This window comes from Centruroides sculpturatus, unplaced genomic scaffold, assembly GCF_000671375.1.
Source record: "Centruroides sculpturatus isolate CEXI.00-Female unplaced genomic scaffold, Cexi_2.0 scaffold219, whole genome shotgun sequence".
NCBI lineage: Eukaryota > Metazoa > Arthropoda > Arachnida > Scorpiones > Buthidae > Centruroides > Centruroides sculpturatus.
The window spans coordinates 708,128-733,468 of NW_019384506.1; the positions used below are offsets into that span (position 1 = coordinate 708,128).

General features: G+C 33.2%; 2 protein-coding genes across 2 annotated transcripts in view; one reads left to right on the forward strand and one right to left on the reverse strand.

The window, feature by feature from the left end:
- The window catches only part of LOC111622242, a 118,150-nt gene extending 108,133 nt beyond the window's left edge, over window positions 1-10,017 (forward strand). The window contains exons 46-67 of the mRNA XM_023364594.1: window positions 44-320; window positions 416-528; window positions 624-733; window positions 810-916; window positions 1,764-1,937; window positions 2,009-2,337; window positions 2,419-2,612; window positions 3,572-3,797; window positions 6,056-6,140; window positions 6,304-6,581; window positions 7,003-7,113; window positions 7,194-7,580; window positions 7,650-7,766; window positions 7,845-7,965; window positions 8,060-8,161; window positions 8,243-8,377; window positions 8,453-8,587; window positions 8,685-8,915; window positions 8,995-9,153; window positions 9,219-9,329; window positions 9,392-9,453; window positions 9,566-10,017. Of these exons, the coding sequence (XP_023220362.1) occupies window positions 44-320; window positions 416-528; window positions 624-733; window positions 810-916; window positions 1,764-1,937; window positions 2,009-2,337; window positions 2,419-2,612; window positions 3,572-3,797; window positions 6,056-6,140; window positions 6,304-6,581; window positions 7,003-7,113; window positions 7,194-7,580; window positions 7,650-7,766; window positions 7,845-7,965; window positions 8,060-8,161; window positions 8,243-8,377; window positions 8,453-8,587; window positions 8,685-8,915; window positions 8,995-9,153; window positions 9,219-9,329; window positions 9,392-9,453; window positions 9,566-9,662 (3,661 nt within the window). The 3' untranslated portion in view covers window positions 9,663-10,017. The remainder of the gene's footprint in view (window positions 1-43; window positions 321-415; window positions 529-623; window positions 734-809; window positions 917-1,763; window positions 1,938-2,008; window positions 2,338-2,418; window positions 2,613-3,571; window positions 3,798-6,055; window positions 6,141-6,303; window positions 6,582-7,002; window positions 7,114-7,193; window positions 7,581-7,649; window positions 7,767-7,844; window positions 7,966-8,059; window positions 8,162-8,242; window positions 8,378-8,452; window positions 8,588-8,684; window positions 8,916-8,994; window positions 9,154-9,218; window positions 9,330-9,391; window positions 9,454-9,565) is intronic.
- An 899-nt stretch (window positions 10,018-10,916) lies between these two features.
- Window positions 10,917-13,977, reverse strand: LOC111622228 (2-amino-3-carboxymuconate-6-semialdehyde decarboxylase-like). The gene is made up of 9 exons (XM_023364581.1): window positions 13,698-13,977; window positions 12,682-12,829; window positions 12,566-12,615; window positions 12,267-12,503; window positions 12,101-12,194; window positions 11,883-12,025; window positions 11,683-11,808; window positions 11,513-11,611; window positions 10,917-11,415 (listed from the first exon to the last, which is right to left on the reverse strand). The coding sequence occupies exons 1-9, from the start codon at window positions 13,758-13,760 to the stop codon at window positions 11,353-11,355; spliced, it is 1,023 nt and encodes a 340-aa protein (XP_023220349.1). The 5' UTR covers window positions 13,761-13,977; the 3' UTR covers window positions 10,917-11,352.
- Window positions 13,978-25,341: the final 11,364 nt, after the last annotated feature.

The following is a 25,341-nucleotide window of genomic DNA, read 5'->3' on the forward strand; positions in this document are numbered from 1 at the left end:
TTTATTTTACAAGTCATATGTAATTTTTTTGATTTTTGAACAGTTGCAAGAGCATTGGTCCGACAAGTTACTATACATGGAACTTGGCAACAAATCTGGAGATAGCTTCCGTCGATAAATTTCTCAGTTCTATGATCCATTTACTTCCTGTGATATTTATCATTTTCACATATGTGCTAATACTAATAATCTGCCATTTTTATGGTGCACATGACAGGAAAAGAGCACCATTAATTGATTTGAAAGATAACAGTCACAAATATGGATATTTAATGATCATCGAAACTGGATTTTATTGGAATGCTGGAACAACAGCAATGGTAATTCTTTCAATCTGTTCTGTGTAAAAGTTGGAATGCTTTCATACAGTCGAGAAGTTATGCAAAACAATTGTTTATCTGTAATAAATTTTTAGGTGTGCGTCGTATTACATGGAGAAAATGGAATGTCTGAGACCACGTCTTTAGTGAACAGGGACTCGAATCACGCACTCTTTCGACGAGGTTCCATTAATACATTTTACATAAGGTAAGAACAGTAATTAAATTATATTTGTGTACTTAAAAATTATTAGAAGAATTATGTTTTTGATATAAATAATATATTTTATAAATTTGTTTTAGCACTCAATCAAATCTAGGTAATTTATGGAAATTACAAATTTGGCATAACAATGGTGGAGCATCACCTTCCTGGTTTCTGAAAAATATTATGGTATTCGATATGCATACGGGTAATTATTGTAATAGATAATTTAACTTTTTTAAAAAATGAACTTATCATAATGCTTATCAGAATATTTTTTGTAGGCAAATCATATTATTTTGAATGTGAGCAGTGGTTATCTGTGGAAGAAGAAGATGGACAGATAGAGAAAGAACTACCACTAAATGAAATATCATGGAATTTATCAAAGGTGCTTTTATTTTCCTAGAAAATACATGTAAAAATAGCAATTTTTAATCTCTAGACAGTTTCCTTACCTTTATATCAATTGTTGACATTGAAATTACATTCTTTTTGGTGCTTTTTTACTAGCATATTAAATTTTAACTGCAAACATACATCAAAAGCACTAGAATTGTATAGTTGCGTGTTTATTTAAATGCTACAAAAAAGCAGGAGTTACATTCGTTTGATATAATTTTAGTCAATATTGTTCTATCAAAACTATTATCCCTGCTATCCCATTTTAATGAGTTCAATTTATTGAAAATAGATGAAACAAAATACAAAATTCTCTATTTAATTTCCACAGAAGTGATACTGGTAGCATTCTGTCTCTCTAGTATTAGTTAGTATCTTACTACTTCACCCAGTTTCCTTATGCCAAAATATTTGAGAATAAAGTAATACCTGGAAAAAGTAATGGTGGATTTAATTTCATGTGGTGCAACAATCAATGAAGTTAGTTATTATGCCACGTGAAAAAATTAAACAAACTGTTTGTTACATGAAGCCCAACTTGTCGTTAAACATAGTGCTATTGTTACATGATGCCTTACCACATGCTGCTTGTACTGTTTTGAATTTCTTTTTTGCCCCTGCCCTATGTTTTTGATTAGACTTAAACCAATTCTCTGGGCTGAAGAAACAGATTAGAAGCATCAGTTTTACCATTACCATGATAAGTGCTTTAATAAACAAACAACCATGATAAAAAATAGACAGAGTGTGTACCTGTGGTCTGTTCCATATTTCTGTTAAAATTACAAACAAGTAGGAACCAGGAGCCTTATTTCTTTATGTACTTTTCGTTACAGGTCTATCGTGAGACTTTTATTCATTATCTTTGTGATTATCATCTGTGGAGTTCCGTCTGTTTAAAACCTCCTTATTCTTCATTTAGCAGAGCTCAGAGACTGACTTGTTGTTTCTCATTAATTGTGTCCTCAGCTGCACTGATTGCAGTTTGGTATAAATATCAACATTTTCAGGTAAGTAAATAGATTAAAAGAATTAAAAAATTTTTACATACAAATCAATAATAAGTGTTTTGAATTAACAGTATTATGTTGAATACGGATTACCGGATTCCTCTTGGCAAACTTTGGCGGTGGGAATTATTAGCGGCTTATTTGTAATGGTGCCGCATCAGTTCATTTCTGCTCTGTTTCGTAACAGTCAAGCCTCACAGATGACACTGTTCAAGTATTTTAGGCCAATCTGCTCTGACTGGTCTTGGAAATCTCTTTATTGTAGTTATCAGCAGAAAGAAGCAAATTCAACAGAGGCTTCCAGTGAATCGTTTTCCACATCAAACAGTAGAAGTATTTACACAGCTGATTCCCTCAGTCACTTTGAAGAATCTCTTGATTCTGATGACGATTCTTCCAGGTAATTATTTTATTGAGTATATTTAGATTTATGTAATTCTTTACAAATATATTTTGTAAAACTAGAACTTCTTTCTTACAGAGAACAATTTTTATTAATGGATGGTAATAATGCAGATCTATACAATCTCTATAACAAGAATCAATATAGACGTCATTCTTGGGACAGTTACGATGACATTGGGAATTCAATAGAAGAAGAACTTTTTAATTCTTATAAAAAGAGAGAGTATCAATCTGAAGCTAATGAAAGAATTAAAAGTGCTAGAAGAAAAGGTAATCAATTATGTTTTATTATACGTAAAACATTGCAGTGTTTCTGAAAATGAATGGCAACATGAACTTGTCTGAGCAACTTCAGTCTTTGATTTCTTTGATGGATATGAGTTTGTGCATTTCTTTTGCATTGTAACTTTTTCTTTTTTTTTCTCTATAAACCTTACAAGTAAGTTTGAGAATTTGAATACAGCACAATACAAAGTTTAAAGAGAAAAGAAAGAAAGAATTGCAGTACCCCTCATTTACTTAATATCATAACTTTTTTATTTATGAATATTTAGTGATGACACAGTTTCTTCACCAGTGGCAAACTTCAAATTGAGTCTTTAGTATACCATATGAGATGGTTTAAGATTGCTTCTACTACAAAATGAGATGATATAGAATTGGTTGATGATATATTTTCTCTAGTCCGTCATGGATAATGAAATAAGTGTTGTTAATTTTATGATGATGATGCATAACAAAATCGTACAGTCTACTACTGCGATATTTTTCGTTGAATGCAATTGCAGATTTGAGCAGGGTTACAATTACCATATTCTGCCAACCATTGCAAAGTATTTTGCATCAGAATCTTTTGTAGTAGTATATATCCATACATGATTATCAGTTTCATATTAATGTATAGTAACAGCAGTTTCTTGGCATAGAAAAACTGATAATGGCACACTGTTCTTCTATGTATGTATATGATATCACATTATTCAAGTAGGATATGTCATGTTAACTCACAATGCACTACATGCTTCAGATGGGTTTTTATTGAACAGTTTGTATATATTTTAAATTATTGTACTGTTATATTTTGTATCTGTACTGTGTATATTTTTATGTTAATACTACATAAAGAATTTCATCTGTATTCTGGATAGAAAATTCAATTAATTAGAACAGTAGCAGGTTTTATGCTTATCATATTGTACTTATTATACATTTACTTTTTTATTTTTCAGAAATGAATTGTTCTGAACAAACTTCCAGCGGATTTGAAGACTGGCCGGATAAAACAGTGGAAGATGCCAATTACGAAGAATTCTATCACCCCGGAACGATACCTCTTCCTCTGTTGTCAAGAATGCAGAAAATAGTGTTACCCTGTTGGGTTCAAACTGTGGCTTGGATATTTTTGTTGACTATTGCTTCTTTTTCTACTTATATAACTATGAGTTATGTGTATAGGTAAGATGATATTCTGTTTTTCAAAATATATTTTAAACAATATCTTTATGTGAGTACCAGAAAATACAACAAAAAAGCCCATAATTACCAGTTAAGTTTTCAATAAAGGAAATAAAAGAATGTAAGGCTAACTTAGAACCCAAGTGCGGTTTGAATTATATGAATTTGGAAAATAATGATTTAATAACTGAAACTATAGACTCTGTTAGTTAATTTTAAGTAATAAACACTTGATTTATAAACCAAATGATTGCCATAACTAATTGGGCTATTTTTCACTACAATTAATAATTATAATAATTTAATATTTATTAAATAATTTAGAATAGTCTGGGAGAAAAGAATCGGCCCAGAGCGGGATTCAAACACATAGCTGCCGCTTACTGTGCAGTTGTGTTTCCAGTTACAGACTATTGCAAAGTATAAAAATCAAGTGTTTATATATATATACATATATATAAAAACACTTCGTTTTTATACTTCTTTTGAAAGTGCTTTAAAAAGATGATCAGACAAAAAGTTCATTAATGAGGAGGAGACTTAGTAATGCTAACAATGAGTTTCAAATGTTACCTCTACAGTTCATAATAATAAATATTGAAAACAGTCTTTTTTTCTATGTGTAGCAGGATATTTATAAGATTGTTGGTTCATTGTGTCATAAAGCTCATTCTTCACAAAATTTTCATTGAATCACACTATATAACATATATATAGGATGTAACAAAACTTTGTGTCAATATTTTAAAGATAGATTCTAGTATCAAAAATAAGCTTAAAATTCTCTATAAATACTTTTCAGATTTCACTTTGTTTTTGAGATCCGGCCTGACAAAAAGTCATAACAAACCAATTTTAAATCTCTCATCAAAAGGGTACATTACTGTTTGTTTTCTGCTTCTGTGTTACCTTGCTTTCCATTTATTATTATTTTTAATGTAAAGCGGATGGATAATGCAAAATCTTTAAATGGATAAAGTATTGTTTACATTTATTATGGAGGGTCTCTTTGGGAAATATTTACTTACTTCAATCAGTCTTGTTTTTTTGGTCTTTTCTCAAAAGTAAAGCAAATTTCATAAAGCATTTTTGGAAGATTTTAAGCTTATTTTTGACCCTAGAATCTATTCCTAAAGTATAAGTGTGGAATTTCATTACACTCTGTGTGTAATGTATAATAGCGAGGTTGAGGCCGAAATTTTAAATGCGAAAAAGTGTACGTCGGACGTTCAGTGCCACTTTCCTGTAAGCCTAGAAATTTGACAATGGTGTTTAGAATGTCGAGCATGATTCCACTGACTATCTAAACATCATTGTCAAACTTATAGGCTTACAGGAAAGTGGCACTGAATGTCTGACATACACGTTTTCATGTTTAAAACTTCAGCCTCGACTTTGCTAATGAAACACTATTGTAAACGCCTAAGTAATCCAAATAACTTTTGAATGAAGACATCTGAAACTGTGGATTCAAGGTGACTGTGCTTTTCAATCTTAAACGATACCAAATATATGAATCTTTATTTCAATAAACATTTTTTTTTTTATTACAGATAAATATTTTCATCCTAGAAAAAATTTCACTGATTTACACATTTTGAATCCCATTTAGTTATAAATGATTTGTTAAATTTTTTAAACAAAAGTACAAACTGAATTAAGCTATGTTTTCACATGCAATATTTATTGGTGTCAGTTTATTTGCATTTGGAAACATGCAGATTTACGTAATTCCATTCGACTCGTGCCAATCATAATTGCATAAGTAAAAGTATGTGGTTGGTGTCCTTTTTTTGTTGCCATTAAATTTGCATTTTTCCGATGCCAGTAATCATTGTGTCTGGAAGCCTAGCTTTATATTAAAGGTAACAAAAATAAATTAGAACATTTTACCACTTACAAATACTTCTTGATATTTGAATATTGCACTTTCATTCAAACACACATGCTTCTTTGTTTTATTTCTGTTCTTGAAGACATAATAAAAATACTTGAACTCTAACATTCACACATTTAATTTTTTATATATTTAATCACTAGAAAATGGTTATTTGACATTATTCTATGCATCAATATTTTAAAATGATATATAAAAATTTATGTAAAACACTTCTCCAAGAGTCTGTTTCTGGTACAGAGGTTAAGATTTTATGGGTGATGTCCAAACAGGACATTCTCATGCATAAAATTTAATGTTTATTTACAAAAAAAACTAAATAAAATGACCATGATTAAAACAGTTTGAAATTTATTTTCAGATTTGGTGATCATTATTTCAATTGCTGGCTTCAGTCCTTATTTTATAACATTCTAGCTTCTGTCTTTCTGCTTCATCCTCTTTGGGTATGGTTCAATTCTTTCTGGTAACTTTGAATTTTTAATAGTTTGCATGATAAATAATGGTGATTTTGAAATAATCTTTCTCTTTTTACTTTTTAAATTCTAAAATTGTTTTGGTTATTTGTTGAGAAAGTGCATAAACCGATTTTCCGTTTCGTAATTTCAGATCTCGCTTCTTTCGATTCCGGTTTCGATTAGGACATGGCTGCTTGGGGACAAGGAGAGTTTTATTTCGCTGCGGGTAAATGTCTCTCTTATCGAAGAAATTGTCAGAGTGGATTATCAGTTAAAGAACAGTCCCGAATACTTCGGAGGAGAGGAAGAAAAGTTGATGAAGCGACAGAGGGCTCGGTATCTGAGATATTTGAGACCTCCTCCCGAACAGACGCTGATTGAAGCTCGACGAAAGGCTCTCGAGACAAAATTTGTCCTGAAAAGTATCAAGTGAGAATTTAAATAAATATGAAACTAACTTTGAATTTTATATGTATGTTAGTATACAAATCATTTATATTATTCAAATGAAGCTTTTCATTAAAAGTTGATTATTTTATTTATCATACAAGGAATATGAAAATAAAATTCCTTATTATAATTTGATATGCATGACCATTTTCTTAAAGATTTTGCTTGCATATAATGGAAAACGTATTAATTTTTTTCATTTTATATTATATTTATATATTATATTATATTCACATAAATAATAATAATAATTAAATATAATTGATTATTAATACTATATTAATTTTCTATACTTTAACGCATTATACAATGGAATATCTGTGAATAAATTAAACTTATAAAACAAAGAATTACTTTAATTTAATGCATATATTGACGCAATGTTTTCTTCTGGATTCAGAAGTATTTGCTTATCGTTAATGACGATCGTCTTGCTAATCGTCATTGCATTTGGAAACGATACAAATCATTACTATCGTCAGAATGTGTCTATTCAGAATGCATTTCTCAGGTAAGATTACTTTGATAATCAAACAATATTACAAATTAAATACAAAAACTATAATGATAGATATATTAACATTTTGTTAGGGCATCGAAAAACTCTTTCTTCAATATCAGATCTCATAGTGCTTGGTGGAAATGGATACAAAATGATTTTCTGGATGGTTTTTATGGTGTAGAAAATTCTAATGGTGTACTTCAGCAGAGAACAGAGTTTGACTCGTTACTATCTACCGGTTGTATTCCAGTCGGAACAGTTAGTATAAGGCAGCACAGAGTCACTTCGCAGCCATGTCTCGAATTATATCATTATTTTTCTTCTGAGAAATGTTTTCCGAGTTACTCTAAACATTATGGGTACATCGGAAGTAATAAAACTCTAGGCTTCGATAATCCTTGGATGGATAAATCAGTATGGGGAAGACACGGGCTGTACATTGGTGACGGCGAAGCAATAATATTAGGAAAAACTAGGTATCTACTTGTGTTTTGTACTTTTAATTTTAAATTTCAAATTTTTATTGAAATATATTTCTTCACAAGCAGAAAAGCTGCATTGGATGAATTGGAAAGACTTCAAAGTAAAAACTGGGTGAATAATAGTAGTCGAGCATTAATTGTTGAATTTCTATTGTACAACCCAACTTTATCACTGTATATGTAAGTTATTAAAGTATTTGTAAAGTTAAAATGAACTATATATAAACAAGAATATTTTAAAATATTTAAATGTTTTAGACCGGTATCGATACTGACAGAATTTACTGCTGTAGGGAGTGTAGAGGGGAGCTTCTCCGCTCTACCGTGCCATCTGTATCGTTATTCCACCACGGCAGATAGTGTAATACTTGCTTCTCAAGTAAGTACGAAGCAATTAAATTACACTTTATATTAATGCTAAGATTATAGATTGCAGTCATTAAAATTTAAATACAATTATTGAATATTTCTAGTTCATTTTTTTAATCTTAATCCTGTGGATGGTAAAAGAAGAAGTGTGGAAGATGTGGAAAATTGGTCATTCATACTGGTTGTCACCCTGGAAGTATCTTCAAGTAAGTAATTTTATATCGTACACAGAATATGGTGATAACCAAATGAAATCAATACATGAATGAAATCTGTGTAAATTACAGGCATCCTTTTGTTTACTGAGTTTAAGCTATCTATCTTGCCACGTGTACAGAAGTGTTTTAGTTACCGCAGCAATTCAAAATCAACAATTTCCAGTCTTTGTTTCTCACATTAGTGAAGTTGCTTATTGGGACCAAGTATTTATTTATTAATATTTACATATTTCCTCTGTTTTATCACTTGATATCATTTACAAATATGACTTTTGACAGATTTTGAATGGACAACTGGGCGTCTTAATTTTTATTTACGCACTCAGTCGTTTGAAGTTGCTCAACATCTCCGTCAAGACAAAACAGTTCCTTCAAGTGTTTAAGTTTATTCAGAAAGAAACATTAATGGCAGTGGTAAATATATATGATTAATTTGTATTATACCTATTGAAAATGCTTCAAACCTACACATATCTGCACTTATTTCACACGAGTAATTTTAACTTTTTAGTTGCTGTCGGCATTGCTTCTGGTAGGATTTGCCCACATTGGAAATTTGGCATTTGGCAGCGACGAATTCAACTTTAAGAGTCCCGTCTTTCAAGCCTGGCGAGCACTCAGGTCCACGTTGCGTCAGTCGCCGGTCACCCGTTATCCAGACTCTGCCTCTTACGGGGCTGAAGTTTACGCCGTAGTTCTGTTATTCGGAATGCTGGGGTGGTTGGCACTAGGAATGGCCATGGTGAGTTATTCGTGTACGGTTTCTCAAAATTACATAGTATAATATAATTAACATATGCGGGCATGTCGTCCAATTTCAGATCAAGGCCGTGATGATGAGAAGTAAACGTCAGATCCGTCCAAAGAGGGAAAAGGGCCTGGAGGCGGGAGAAGCCGCGAGGCTAATTCTTCGGTCTCTCGGAATGGCAAAGAAAGAAAGAAAGGATTCCCAGTGTAGAGAGAAGAGTTCGCCACCTGCAGTGAGTGAAAGTCAGAACTTGTATCGATTGTTGTGTCGGACAAAATCTGACAGTTTTTTTTATAGGAATTATTACTGATGGAACTGGAGACGTTAGTGGATGATATATTCGTCTATGCTAACAAACTGTTTTCCGACATCGACACGCACGACGACTACATCCAGCTAGAAGAAAAGGTAAGCACACCCATTTTTATTAAAAGGATCGGCTTTTTATCATAACTCAACACTTTCTACAGGTTCCCGTAGATGTGGAAAACTCCAAAGAGTGTCATCGGGTGGTTGCAGAATTACATCATTGGTAAGTGGAGTTTTAAGGCATCCATTTAGACATTCTCGAAAGCGACCAAACGCGTTATACTTCTGTAAACAAAGTATAACTCTTTATACACTTTATACTTCTCTACATACAGTTCCACAGAAAATTCTTTAGACAAAGACGAAGATCGACAGTGCGGATATCAGTCCACAAATGGGTCGGACAACGAAACAGTCGACAGTTGCCAGTAAAAGATTCTTCAAATAATTCCGTACGTCGAACGGATTCAAGTGTTCTGGCAAAAAAATCCATTTGTATTTTGCTCATTATTTGAAATCTTGGCAGCCATTTTGTAACAAAGAATTTACCAGTGCAATATTTTTTATAACTTTTAGAATAGATTTTAAATTTATATATATATATATTTATAAATACACAATATATGTTTTGTATTTGTTACAGTAGTTTGTTACTTAGTTTTGTGTAAAATATTTTTAAGTGCCAAGTTTTTACACTGTATTTTATATAAAGAGAATTTAATAGTAGTTGCTATACCAAAGGATTTTATATAAAATAAAATGTTTTTTAATTTTATTTTTCCTTAAATCAATGACCATTGTTTTAACTTTTAATTTTATAAACTGCAAAAACAGGATAAATTATGGTCATTGTTGAATCTTCCATGTTTTCTTGGCGACATTACTTAGAGTAAATTCTTTGTCATTATTGCTTGTGGAGGGAGAAGAATGCAATGAATTTACAGTGACTGAGGCCCCAAACTGTCAGTTTTAAGACCCCTTCCAGTTAGATTTTAAAATTTGTTTTCTTCAATTTCGATACGAAAAATCAATACCATCATCGAGTGACAGTTGAAAGTGTGAAATCCGAAAGATTTTTTCTTACAAATGAACAACATTCCACAATGTAACTCTTTTTAACTGTGGAAAAGATAGACTTTTCTTGCGCAAACTATTGGAAGAAAACAGAGTTTAACTATCACATCAGGGAAACTAATGGAACTTTTTCTGCGTGAAAATGCACTAGTCCTCCAATTAAATGAATGTTAGCACCTCGAATAAGTTTGCTGCCGCCTCACAGTTTCTATGCCAGCACTGTTCCTCCTCTGCGGCACACAAATCACACAAAAATGAAAAATTCTGACAGTGTTTTTGTAAACACGAGCTCATTGAAAATCCAAAATTGAAAGAAAACTTCGCGTACAAAATTTTTTTCTTAGAGGTATCAAATTATTAGTTTCCTGTGAAATTCCATTGCTGTTGATAATTGAGCTACAATTTAATTCATAAAGGAAAGATCCAAATGAAACATACAATTGGTGTCAAGAGTGGGGCCCCCGAACAACTCCAGGCTCTGTATTTTAGGTAAATATTAATAAATCCTGTCCTGCAATAAAGGTAAATCGTGTTAACCGTGGCACTCGAGAAATGTGTGGTATTGAATACAGTTATGTATTTAAAGATAAACATTACACAATTTTATGAAAATAAACCCCGTGTGGAGTTTTAATGGAAATGTCTTCTGCACTTACAGAAATCTTGATTGCATTCGAATCGCTAAATATCTCTCGAAGTAGCGTTGAATGATGATAACTTACATTAATTACGATCATCCGGTAGATCTATAAGAATTTAACTGTTAGTGAAGATAGGTAATATATCGTTGCTTTACTCGGTTTTCGTTTTTCTTCTCAAAGATGCGCCATAATTACAATCAAACTAGGAAAAAAATTGTAAGCGGAGATGGTTAAAAGACTCATTCGTTGACAATATTTTCAGAGTTTTCTCCATAGAAAAAGCATTACAATTTTAACACCGTGTCTGCTTAATCAAAACTGTCACAACCAAAACAGCTTTAAGGATAGTTATTATATATAATTCATTATTTATAGTCCGAGCCACGTCGTGTTTAGGTTTATTTCGATCAAAGAAACTGCTTCATATCCAAACCCAAAAATTCTAAACCATTTTCACCAAGAATCTTTCTCTGGAAATAAAGAAAAATTGTATAAATATGGAAGAGAATTTCTTCACCTTTCCTATTCTATGGTTACTTAATTTAATCAAAATAAAGAATTTCTTACCTTAACTCCATCGTCCACATCCGACATTTCTTGGATTAATTTTCCAGCCGGAATTTCTCCCAGAGGGAAGGGATAATCCGATCCCAAAATAATTTTATCCTAAAAAGAAGCCCCTACTTATAGTAAAATTACATTTTTTTTCCAGTTTTATCGTAAGCAAAAATACCGACCTCTCCGAATAATTTAATGGCGAATTTCAATGCATCCGCACAATGTAGCAGGGAATCGGCATAAAATTTCCCCAAGTAATTCATGGGGGGCGTAGAAGTAATAGTGGCGCATAAGTCCGGTCGAACCTGTAATTTGTCTTCGTTTATTAATTTTCGTACGTCCCATTACATCCGCGTAATGTCGTTAATCGTCGACATACCTCGAAGCCGTGGTGGATCCTTCCGACCGTGTAGGGAAATGCTCCGGCACCATGAGCGAAACAAACCTTCAGATTAGGGAATCTTTCGAAAACGCCCCCGAAAATCATACTACAAATTGCCGTCGTAGTCTCTGCGGGCATACCTAAAAATTTTCACCGAGTTTATAAAGTAAGATCGATACACAAATCTGTCATTCTTTACGTCCTCTGTTACTTACCCACCAGCCACGGTAACCAATACTTCGACATTCTTCCTCTCTGTTCCATGTCCCAGGGATGAACGAATAGGGGACTGTTTAGATCTTCCGCCGTCTAAGAAAAAAACACACAATTGTTAGTAAATTCGAAAGGGTTTGTGGTAATTGGAGGAAACAAATTCACCACCTTGTATAAAGGGTACAGTGCCTCCGTGTCGAGATTCCAGGCGTTGACGTGAGATCCGATCATGGCACCTCGAAGACCCAAAGTTCCCACGCATCGTTTCAATTCTTGTACGGCAAGTTCCGGGGCTTGAAGTGGTAACGTAGCGAAACCCACAAATCTTTTCGGATGATGGGCAACGATGGAAGCGATGTGATCGTTCAAAATTTGACACAGATCTAAAGTATCTTCGGGTTTAGCCTAAACGACATCCTAAGAATTACAACTCGTTACTACCTTTATATTATACCTCACCAACTTACCCAATAACTGAACATGACTGGGACGGTCGAAAGAACTTGTACGTTGACACCTGAAACAAAAATCCGTAAATAAACGATATTCATTTAGATAAATGCGAGTGTAGAAACGTTCGTACCGGCTCTATTCATCTCGCGTAATCGAATTTCTGGATTCCAGCAATTGGGTTCCACAATTCTAAACACTTGACCGTCGTCCTTCATCATTCTGGCTTTGTGATTTCCGCAACTGTGATCCATTTGGATCCACCCGTTGTAGCCATATCTCTGAAAGTATACGAAAACCGTCGATATTTCTTTCAAATATCTATATATTATGTGAATTACTCTGTCACGAGTCACACTATTAAGCTACACTACTCTACACCGAACTCTGTCGTCGGTGTGACACTGAACGAATGTTTTCAACGTTGGTAAATTATTGCAAAATATTATTACTTTCAAATAGAATAACATTAAAGTATATAATGTGTGTTATTTAGATATTATTATAGTGTTTTTTTTATTATCACGGCGAGTCTGTTAACTAGTTTAGAAAGGAGCAAGGTCATCTCTTTGATACGCTTTATCTGGCATTACATTGGGGTTGCATCACGTTCTTTACTTGCGTAATAAAACAATAAGAAATGCGAGAGAGAGACAAGGGTTTCTTTCCCACGTAACACCGTAAATTAAGTGAAAATGCCTTTTAATTAAACCTTTCGTGTTATTGAATATCCAAGTGTGTGTTTACGATTGCATTTTAACCTTATCACAATCGTTGAAGTATGTTTTATTTAAACGTGATTAATCTTACTAAATTAAAAATTAAGTATAAACATGCATATAAACACTAAATTGTAATTGTATACTTATAATAATTTAGGTAGTAAACAGTTTTATGTGTACGATCTTACTGGAAAAATACAATAATGTAGCTTTTACCTGGACGTATTTATGCTGTGTAACTCGACACGTGTCTTCTACCTTTTAACACATAAAACCACGCCGATTGCTTGTGTTTTATGCGTTAATTTTTATACACGATTATACGTAAATACGACAATAAATAATAGTCCATCCCAAACATAAAATACTGGAAATTTTCAAAGGGCGAACCAACAGAGTGTATTTATTTATCTAAGACCGGACTCACCTGTTTCAAATCGGGCCAACTTTCGGGTAGAATGTGAGTGTGAAGATCTAATTTGAAAGTCATTTGAGTTCCTTGCAAAGTCTTGTCGCTACGGTAAATGCTAATTATCCAATTTCCGACTGTTTATATTTAAATTAATCGTGAGATAAACAGGTTGTATCACGTGTCGCTTTTAACCGCTTACGGGGTGTTTTTTAAAATGTTTTATTTGGCAATTGAATTTGCACGCAGTCACGGTTCTATTCGACGTCATGGTTATGTTCTACGTAAATGGAAATTTAAATTGTTTATCGACTTCTAATTGCTACGCGGATTGATAAAGAATCGGGAAGTCGCTTCTAGCGTACACAACTCAAGGTTATTGTTATAGTAGCCGGGTGTACGAAATCGCTCCCATTGGTTGTATATTATCTGTAATTAAGTGTAAAGTAAAATGGATCGTTTCCGGTTCCGTTTTAGCTATTTTCTATGATGAAAAGCGGTATACATAGTGTCGTACAAAAGTCTACAGCTAATACAACACCAGATAAACAATTGAATCCGTATTGTCTGCATTATGTATTGCGATTTAAGTTGTTATTATGTAACATTCTACAGTCGATTTTGTTGGATCTGCTATTCCATAATTTATTAATTTCGTTATTATACATCTTATCACCCTATTTGCTTATTTATACAAAGTTTAACGTTATCTACAAACTACTCTTTCGTAATTGTTTGATAAGGGAAAATGGGACGTGTAGAGTAGAGAAATATCCGTTTTCCTCTTACAATATCAATTTTATAATCTATACCCTCGGTTTATTTCTAAACAGGCAAAAGAGATATTTAAACGAAAGAAAGATGGACAGGGAAACATCTTATGCGTGTGCCGGGATGTCAACGGCTCACGTATTTGTTAAATCTAAGTGACTCGTACAGCATGTAATTCATATAACACGGAATTATCAAAAGTGTTATAGGGGGGTCTATTGTACTTTTGATATCGAAAGCTGATGATTCTTATTAAGAGTTTGTTCAAAATTCGTAAACGTTAGTCATTATGTCTTACCGTTACCTTTGTTCACTCCATTAAAAACAATACGAAATAACTTTGCACGTGTTATTATTTAAAACAATAAAATAATCGGAATGCCTTACTGACCTGTAGGCTCAGTCAGTAAGGTATTCTGATCCAACCCGCGGCCCGTCACGTTAAATAGTGTGACCCGCTAAGCGATATTACATATCTATTAAAGCTTTTGTTTCCCGTTGTGTGTATACCAAAACAATTAAATGAATGAAAATTTGCGTGTGTCATTGTTATAATGAGCAAATGCGAGTACGAACTCTTAGTATAACAATAAAACCTTATTCATTTTGTATTTGTTTTATTCGACTAATACACAATTCTATTCAGAGACTTATAGTTTGGGAATTGAGTGTCATGAAGCTAAGGAGGATGTATTCCTGGTGAAGTTGATGGACCCGCCTTATGGTGTCTCGATTTAAGAGAATAGGACTCAGTGGGCACTCCAGAGAGGATGAGGATAGGGTTTGTGTACTTTGTAGTGGACCTTACCCGATTGGTGCATTTATTAAGAAAACGACAAATGGTGTCGACAGTGGTGCTGCCCAGACCCCTCCATTTGGAACACTCCAAGATAAGATGGTGTTGTGTGGAACGGAGCCGAAAGCATTGGGAACGTCAAACAAGCGATTTGGCAAGACTTGCGGCTCTATCCGGCATCCTGGATAATGGACTGCAACATAAAGTTGTAGTCCGTGGGAAAAATTGCTTTTGTTTAAGAACGACTTTTAGGAACGTATTAAAGTTTCAGTACATTTGAAACAAGTTTCTTTCATATTTTGTTTGTACAAATATTTAATCATTTGTTTTCTTTCGATTCGATTTCTCGAAAAGTATTTATATTGTTGTGTCTTCCATTAACACAATGAACATCATTTCATTAAACAATGCAATGTTAATAATTGCATTTTAACAATAACCACAATATTTGTCGTTTTTTTCAAACCAGAAATTGTCACAACTCGAGCGAATGGAAAGTACCATTACTGAAATTATTTGAACTCGAAGAGACCTTTCGTTTTATTGAATTACGTGTTTTTCAATTATAGAAAATATAAACTTTTACAACAATTGTTGAACCTAAACAGTTTCTATCTATCTGGATATTCTAACATTAAAACATAAATAATATATGTGATTATTGTTTTCGAAGATTTACACGACAAGATAAATTAAACGAACACAAGCGAATAATTTATCCGACAGTAGAAAAACAATTTTCGTCTCAGGTAAATAAAAGTATATTTAAATAAGAATAATATCCTAGTTTAAAATAAACAATAAGTTATAAATATATTATAATTTTCTATAGTAACATGTACCCTTACTAGGTCTACGTATAGAGAATCTTCTAATTGTAAATGTGTTGATTTCACAACGGTCTTTGTGAAGTACAGTGGGTGATCGGCTAACGAACATAATCCGTTTCAAGACTTTGTTCGTTATCCGAATTGTTCGTTAACCGATTACCTATTTACCGTAGGTTTTTATGGGAATTTGATTAATTCGTTCTGGACACCCCAAAAAATAAAAAATATATACTTTTTTACTACATTTATTTACATCTAATATATACGCAGTCTTGCATTTTTATTATTCATGTTTTTTCCGTTTGTGGCAGTTAAAGATTCTGTCCAATGTCGATTGCTTTTCTCTTTTCTTCGGAATTTTTCGGAAGTAATTAATAGTATTGTAATTGTAGAGATCCCCAATCCCATTAACCTTATTCTGGTTTGAATGCCACTCGGATGATCGTTGTTCCGACATCCTCTCATTTCTTGAAAAGATCTTAAGTAGCGTATGTCGACATCGGTCCTCTTTCGTCTTCCTCTTTTTCAAAAGGAAACACATCTGGCCGAGTTTCTTGGTATTCTTTATTCTTGGAGTTCTTCTGTCGTCGGATCAGTTTCGGGTTCCATTGTGAGCTCTAAAATGCTGTTTATTTCTCAGATGTGACTTTCATTACTCCATTAGCAGCTTGAGACTTCTTGATATATCTTTCATATCTAAGATTGTGCCTACTGCAGACCTGTTGGAGCCATACTTTCTATCAACATCAGACATCTTGCGCCCACTTTCTACCTTACTTGGTTTCTACGGTGAGCGCAGTTCTCGACACTCTTCTTTTTAGGCTCCATAATATTATTAGTTTCTTTTTAAAATAAAAAACACTTAAATGGGACAGTTAAACTTTCACCTTTCGTAAATAAACCCTCAACGCAAAACTTAACAATTGCCCATCCGACAGTCTCGCGAAGACTGTAAAAAACTATTTGTCAGAAAGGTAAACAAAAAACTGAAATTACAAGGGAAAATTTCAAAATTCGGAGGAATATTATTCAGTAAAGTGTTCGTTATCCGAATATGTGTTCGTTGACAGATCATAAAAAATCTTTTGCGAAAGAGTTTGTTATCCGATTTGTTCGCTATCCGAACTGTTCGTTAACAATAAAACAATTAAAATTAACTGTAGCAATTAATATTTTTTTGATTATTTAAAAAAAATTTAAATCCCGGCTATCTAGATCACAATCAGTGCGTCAGCTACTACTTAAGTTTAATTAAATACACAAAAGAATCCCTAAATCTCCAGTCTCGCTAATGGGTTCTGAAAGTACTGCTATACCCGGGACAAGGGTGCATAAGACATCGGGGAAGACCAGTGGCAATGCAATATCTGGGAGTTCGGTCGTGAGTTAGTGCCTCGTCCGGACAAGCTGGCCACGTGAAGCTTTCCGGGTTTTCTCTAAGTCTGTAACGCCCGAATAGAAGCCATTTACCCTTAAAAGACTTCTTGGAACACGAAGAAGTTATCCACCAAGCCAAGTGTTTCATTGCCGTAACTTAACAAAATAAACAAACATAGGAAATCATTGGAAAAGAGTAAACAGTGTCTTTAGAAAGAAAGTTTTTTATTGTATTCAAATTTTACAAATGTCGGTGCCATCAAGTATATACAAATTGTAGCTCATTTCAAACATCGCTGATGGTCCAAGTTGATTCACAAACAAAAGTATTTTATAATGTTTAAGTAAATATCTTTGTAGTAAATAAATTGAAATTTAAACTTTAGACGTGTATAGATTCTGGAAACAAAATTTCACATAATGTATTTATTGGGATTGGTCATAACCGAAAATAGTATAAAATTAACAATTATATTATTATTAACAATTAACGTAATTAACAATATTTTTCAATTGTTTAGCAAATTAAAGGAGAAGGTAGATCAAAATCTTTTAAAATCTCGGAACAGAGCGAGATGCACTCTTCTGCCGAAATTTCAGCAGAGAGTTCCATGCGAGAGGAACATCTTAAAACAAACGAGAAAGATAAAACTTTGCAATTTTCTCAAAAATTATGGCAATGTCATCAATGTCGCTTTAATACAATCTCCGAGAAAGAATGGTTCGTTCATAGACAGACACACGTTGAAGAATCTCCTTGCACGTCAAAGGTATTTAATTGTCGTATCCTGTTTAAAAGTTTTAGTACTTTCTAAATAATCATTCAGTTTAAGTTAGGAAAAGACACCAGAACACCCGCTCTTCTATACTATAATTTACTCGCTCACTGGGGCTGGTTTGCGAGTAAATTATAGTATAGGAAAGCAAACTTGTAGTTTATAAAGTCGAGTTTCTCACAATTTTATGAATAAAATGCATTGCAATATACTTATTGTATATGTAATAAATAACTAACGAAATTAATAGTTGTAATAGTAGAGCTCAGCAGAAATATCTAAATATAGGAAGAATTTAAATGTTCTGGCATAAGAATAATGGAAGAATCAGTTAAGAATCATCAGTTATGGGATAAGAATAATGGAAGATTTGAGAGTAAGACTGTTGATGTCACTATATTTCGTATTACGTAGACTACAACTACAGCAAGGTTTGGAGGAAACAGTCACCGTGATAATAAATCGGATAAATAAACATCGTCACAGAAAAAAACTTCGAGTTTTACTTTTTGCCTTAATGTCGTCGCTCTACATTCATTTCTTTGAACGTTAGAACACGTTTGAACGGTGTCAGCGAATGAAGTTTGAGGCACGAAGTAAAGCTGGAAGCTTATTTCTCCGAAGGTGCTCATTTTTCCGATTTATTTTCATGTCGACTGCTTTCTCTAACACTTCCTGTAGTTATAGTGTTTGTGTGTATAAATGTATTTGTGTGTATAAACGTATGAATAAAGTTCACAATTACACTGTAATGTGAACTTTATTCGTACGTTGAGTTTTAGTGTCAAATCTTCCTGCACTATTCTTACGCAAGAACTTTTAAAAGTTTTTTTTATTATGATATTTAGTCGAGATCTACGTATTCAACCTGGTTTCAGTAGTTTTAAATGAGATTTCAAGTATTTTTCGGCTACAGATAACTTTATAAGATCATCGTTTATAAGATAACTTATGAGACATTCATAACTGTGTTATATTCATGTGACAGTTACGCGTAGTGTGCAGATTTGCGTGTCTCCCAGGAAATAAGGGTGAAAAATCTTGTGTAGATCGAAGAAAGGCATTAAAAGTTAATAAAGAGTGTTAAATCAGTTTTTATGCAGCTATTTGTAGTAGTCTATATTTACTCCGGACTCCAAGGAAATAAGTATGAAAACTTTGGTGTAGATCCAGTAAAGGATTTAGGAATTAATAAAGGAAAAAATCAGGGAAAAAGCTGGTGCGAGGGTTTACACCGTAGTCTATACTTTCCTCAGTGTCTCAGAAAATAAATTTAATGTAAAATGTAATACAAAGCAAGAACAGAGAGAAGCAAACATTCTGTCATCTATATACAGTACTGGTCAAGAAACTCAAAACGTAGATTTGAAAAAACTCGGAGGATCAAATTTGACACGATTTCGATACTGTCTCTTGTTATGTATAGGCACATAAGAACTACAAAAGTTAAAATAAAACATTACCTTATAAATATTCTATTTTCAAATCATTAGGCTCGTATTAATACATTAAACGTAATGGCAGAACGTCTTGTCGGGCGTAGACGATCGACAAATGAAATGTTCATATTTAAAAAGTAGGCTGTAATTATATAAACACCCAATATTTCTAAATAAAACCTTCAGAAAGATTACAAAAGAGATGGAGAGATCTCGAAAGAACTATTAAGAATACACAGACTCTTTCTATATTTTCCGGTAGCTTGGTGTGAGCAAAATTTCTCTGGTCGTAAATCTAGTGGAAAAGGTGCTAAATTTGCGATTGTCCAGATACAGAACATTCTAACGAACTTATTCAAAATTTAAGATAATCGCAGTTCTCACCGCGGACATTAAATTATTTATATTACATTCGATTCGGTTCGTTGGTCTAGAAGATATTAATAATCAAATTTGGCACTTTAACATTAGAAGTGTGGCTGAGCTCTGCTACACCGAGGTTATAAATATTACACAATCGAATGAGAATTCATTAGCGATGATATTCAGTTACTGTTAAATATAAATTAGATTTGTGACTGAAGAAGTTTCCATTTGTAAATGATAAATTGAATTCTGTTTACATTTCATAATTGAAATTCATTACAAAGAAAGTTTTTCATTTTCTTTTGTATGAAAATAATTTATATATTGATTGTTGCAGGAACAGGAAGTAACAGATCCATTTTTGGACTGAGGACACCTTGTAACGTCGAGAAATGGAAAGAAATTTCGGGGTAATTTGTGTATGAATAGATGTTATTATGTGTGTGTGTGTGGGGGGGAGCACTATTTTGTTCACCCTGTTTCAAACTTAATAACTCGTGTGCTTTTTATCGAAAATTTCCTTAATTCTGCAGGGTAATTTGTGTATTAGGGAAATTAATGCTATTAAATTTTGTTGGTTATAGGACTACGGGTGGAAAGATGAACGGGAATTCGGTCATATCTCTAGAAGGGCTGGGTACAATGACTATTTTTCTCGTTATTAGCATATACAACATTTCTATAAAATCCATCGGCACCATCGAAACTTTCTGGACAGCATTTAAATTGCGTGTGGCGCCTCCGTTAAGATATTTTATTTTTAAAATATTTTTATATTTTTGTCTAACAAATTATCCAAAAACTGTGTTTTTCAAAACCTATTTCATTATGTTCCTAGATTCAATTTCTGTAGAATTCAGCTATTGAATTTCTTCCTATAAATATATACATTAGACAAAAAATATCCATGAAATCAANCTCTTAACAAAGTATATATATATAAAATTTAATGAACAATTAAATGATACTGATACAAATAAGAAATAATCAAATAATCTAAGACAATCAATCAAAGAACGAATAATCAAATCAATCGCGACAGGAGGATAACTATTCTTAGCCTATACCGGTGAGAGAGAGAGAGCTCACAATTTAGTCTTAATTAAAAGACTTCTTGGAACACTTGTAAGGCATCCACCAAGCCAAGTGTTTCATTGCCGTAACTTAACAAAATAAACAAACATAGGAAATCGTTGTGAAAGAGGTAAACAGTGTCTTAAGATAGAAAGTTTTTTATTGTATTCAAATTTTACAAATGTCGGTGCATAATTAACAATATTTTTCAATTGTTTAGCAAATTACAGGAGAAGGTACATCGAAAACTTTTAAAATCTCGGAAGAAAGTGAGATGCACTCTTCTGCCGAAATCTCAGCAACGAGTTCGATACAAGAACATAAACAGACACACGTCGATGAAGCAACTTGCACATCAACGGTATTTAATTGTTGTATTCTGTTTAAAAGTTTTAGTACTTTTTAAATAAGCATTCAGTTTAAGTTAGGAAAAGACACCAGAACACAAACCCTTCTATACTATAATTTACTCGCTCACCAGACCCAGCGAGCGAGTAAATTATAAGATAGGAAAGTTAATTTGTAGTTTATAAAATCGAATTTTTGACGATTTTATGAACAAAATACATTGCAATATACTTATTGTATAAGTAATAAATAACTAATGTAATACAAAGCAAGAACAGAGAGAAGCAAACATTCTGTCATCTATATACAATACTGGTCAAGAAACTCAAAACGTAAATTTGTGTATGAATAGATGTTATTATGTGTGTGTGTGTGTGGGGGGGGAGCACTATTTTGTTCACCCTGTTTCAAACTTAATAACTCGTGTGCTTTTTGTCGAAAATTTTCTTAATTCTGCAGGATAATTTGTGTATTAGGGAAATTAATGCTATTAAATTTTGTTGGTTATAGGACTAGGGGTGGAAAGATGAACGGGAATTCGGTCATATCTCTAGAAGGGCCGGATACAATGACTATTTTTTTCGTTATTAGCATATACAACATTTCTATAAAATCCATCGGCACCATCGAAACTTTCTGGACAGCATTTAAATTGCGTGTGGCGCCTCCGTTAAGATATTTTATTTTAAAAATATTTTTATATTTTTAATTATTATAAAATGGCAAAAAGTTGAATTTTAAAAGTAGACAGGAATTTTATAATAAATTGTAAATACCGATAACGAGTAAAATTCTCAATAAGTCTGACGGTATTCCAGTGACGAAACACAGATTTTCTTTTATCTCACCACTCCTCTACCTCTAACTAACAAAAGTAAATACAATCAACCCCCAATACAGAAACTTCGCTGTGAAATTTTAGGAATTTTCGACAAAAAGTATCGGAGTTATTAAATAATAAAAGTCTACTAAATTGTGAGGATCCGAATTCGGACTTTTCGTGTGTTTATATCATTTCACATTGTAGCTATACTTTCGTTCGATAAACTGTCAACTTTTACACCTGGGAGCTAAACATCTGCTAAGTTCTCAGGTTTAATAACGACGCATTCTCAGCACCTTTTGACCTAATATCTCCGTTTCAACAATCCAACATGAAATACAGACAACAAAGTGAGGCAGTCGTCACCAGTTCCTCGATTGGACCACTCAAGTTTTCCCTGTGCTAAAACTTTGGGTATTTCCTCGCCATTGGATACCTCCTCGCCTAATAACTGTGGAAATAAGAACTGTCCTCTTTTGTGATTTCATATAAGGTAATTATCACCACGCGAACTTCTGTAAACTCTCTCTCAAATCGGGGAAAAACATAATATCTTAATATCTAATACTTATCAAATTGAGAAATGTATCTAACCGCAGCCCTAATGTATAGCCTATCGTTAACCATTAAACAGTTGTTACGTTAAAGCGTCTATGAATAGGTCACTTCTGGTGCTCTGTCTCTCCTTCTATCTCGACTCTGATCGCTCACACACGCGACCGCTCACACGCCCGAACGAAACGGTTTCTGTGTCTAGTCGTGAAGACACAGTGTTGTCAGTCCTGACGAAACTTGTCATTGCGATCTTCACCGACGCGATGTCGACCCTTCGGTCACGTGGTGCCGAAGTATAGGGAGGCCTTTCGGCATTGTCACACTAAATATAAGAGAACTAAACTATAGCTACAAGAGAAACTAAATATAAGTGTCTTTTGAGGTATAATAGTGATGCGACAAAAGAAACATTTGACATTGCCAAATCCCTAGGGTATTGGCACCCTCGGGATTTGGCAGCCCGCGTGCATGTACACTACACACCGCACACCTAGCAGGACCGTCTCTGATTCCACTGGTAGGGAGCTATTTGACTAAGTGGTTAAGATTTAAAGAGTAAAGAATATTTTATGTTATTTTCATGTACGTTTCATTACAAAGTTATATTTAATTATAATTTTCTTTAAAAGTATATTCATACAATTGAAGAATGTTTTGTACCAGGTATGTATATCCACCACACATTTTATTTCACCAAGTAAGTTTTTATAATTTTATTTTTAATTTTAGCCCTTATATCGTGGCTAGCGATTCGGAATGTAATTGCGATATTGAAAATTTATTTTAAAAAAGTTTTGGCTCGAGATCATATAATGAAAAAGAAAACATTATTAAAAGAGAAAGGCCAATGCCTAAGTTAAATATAAACGCTTCAATAAAAAAATTTGTTCGATATTTTCACGATAAAATGGCTCTGTAAATGCATAAAAATGCATTTACAGAGTGAAATTAGTGTGTGGAATAAGAATGTCTTTGACAATTTAGCTGGCAAAAGACACGAAAAATCGTCGATTCTTTCGTATTTGAAGCAATTTGGAAATCGAAGCGGAATAGAATTTAACATTAGTAAATAATATAAAATAAATATTGAAAATTGTAACGAGATAATTATGGGTAATAGATATATTATATCTAAATAAATAGATGTTATATGTTTTTATCAAAGCAAGAATTGGCATTTAGAGGGCATATGGAATATATTAGATTTAATAACAGATGTAATTATATTAAACATGTTTATTAAGTACGTCAGATAAATAATCTATTAAAAACACATTTAAAGAAAGAATTAACTGATTGCCTCTGGAAGTCGGCTTCTTATAGAAACACAGCTTCCCTATCATCAAATGTCACGGCACGCCCCTGGAAGACACAGTTATTGTGACAAACGTCAAATCTACGACGGTCCATACATGAAATTATCTTGCCAATCGCAAAATAAAAACATAATCCCACCTCCACGAGGTAAATACTTAAAATTTTCATTTCTCTAACTTTTCCTTTTAATTTCCTTGCATAGAATTTATAATTTGTGATATTCAATTAATGATTACCATCTTATATATTGAATATTCGTTGGTTATTGTGAACCTGGCGCCATTAGATTCGATAATCTAGGGATATGTATAAATCAGTAGCGTGCCATGACATTTGATGATAGGGAAGCTGTGTTTCTATAAGAAGCCGACTTCCAGGGGCAACCAGTCAGCAATGGTCTAGGGCAGGGGTCGGCAACCTTTTGAGTCGGAAGAGCCAAAAATTACAATTTAATTTTGAAGAAGAAGCTTCAAAGTTTATCTTCCTTTGTCTCACCCTTCTGTGAAATTTAACACCGATGAGTCATTGTTTACACATCTGGATGACCTTGAACACAACTGGAGTTGGCTTTCCTGGGGCATTCTCATAGACGTCGCGGGAGGACAAGGATTTAAAAAACATTCCAAAAATTCAAAAACAAATTTCAAAAAATAAGGGCCGTGTTTTATGTAACGCTATGTAACCTGCACGAGTTAACTCGGGCGAGGAACTAAAGAAGTTTTAATTAACTCTTTACAATGTGATTTGTTTTTAGAGTGAGCTTTTGCAATTCGGGGATTCCCCTTGCACATGATACCATCGACAAGTCGCTATTACATCATTCTGAGTTTCGCATTGAAAGGTATAATCGATTCAGAACGATTTTTAAATGTTTTTTTTTTTTTGATAAAATAAATAATATTTACATATGGAACTAAAGAGCCGCAGCTTCACACCCAAAGAGGCGCATGTGGCTCGCGAGCCGCATATTGCCGACCCCTAGTCTAGGGTCCATTCGTATTCGTTTGTTCGATAAGCCAGTAAAAACCGTAGACTTCTCTAAATGTATTTTTAATTAATCGATTATCTAACGCACTTAATAAATAAGCAAGTTTAATATAATTAACTCTCTTATATTATATTTAATAGATTCTATACGCCCTCTAAATGCCAATTCTCGCTTCGATAACATCTACTAATTAAAATACAAT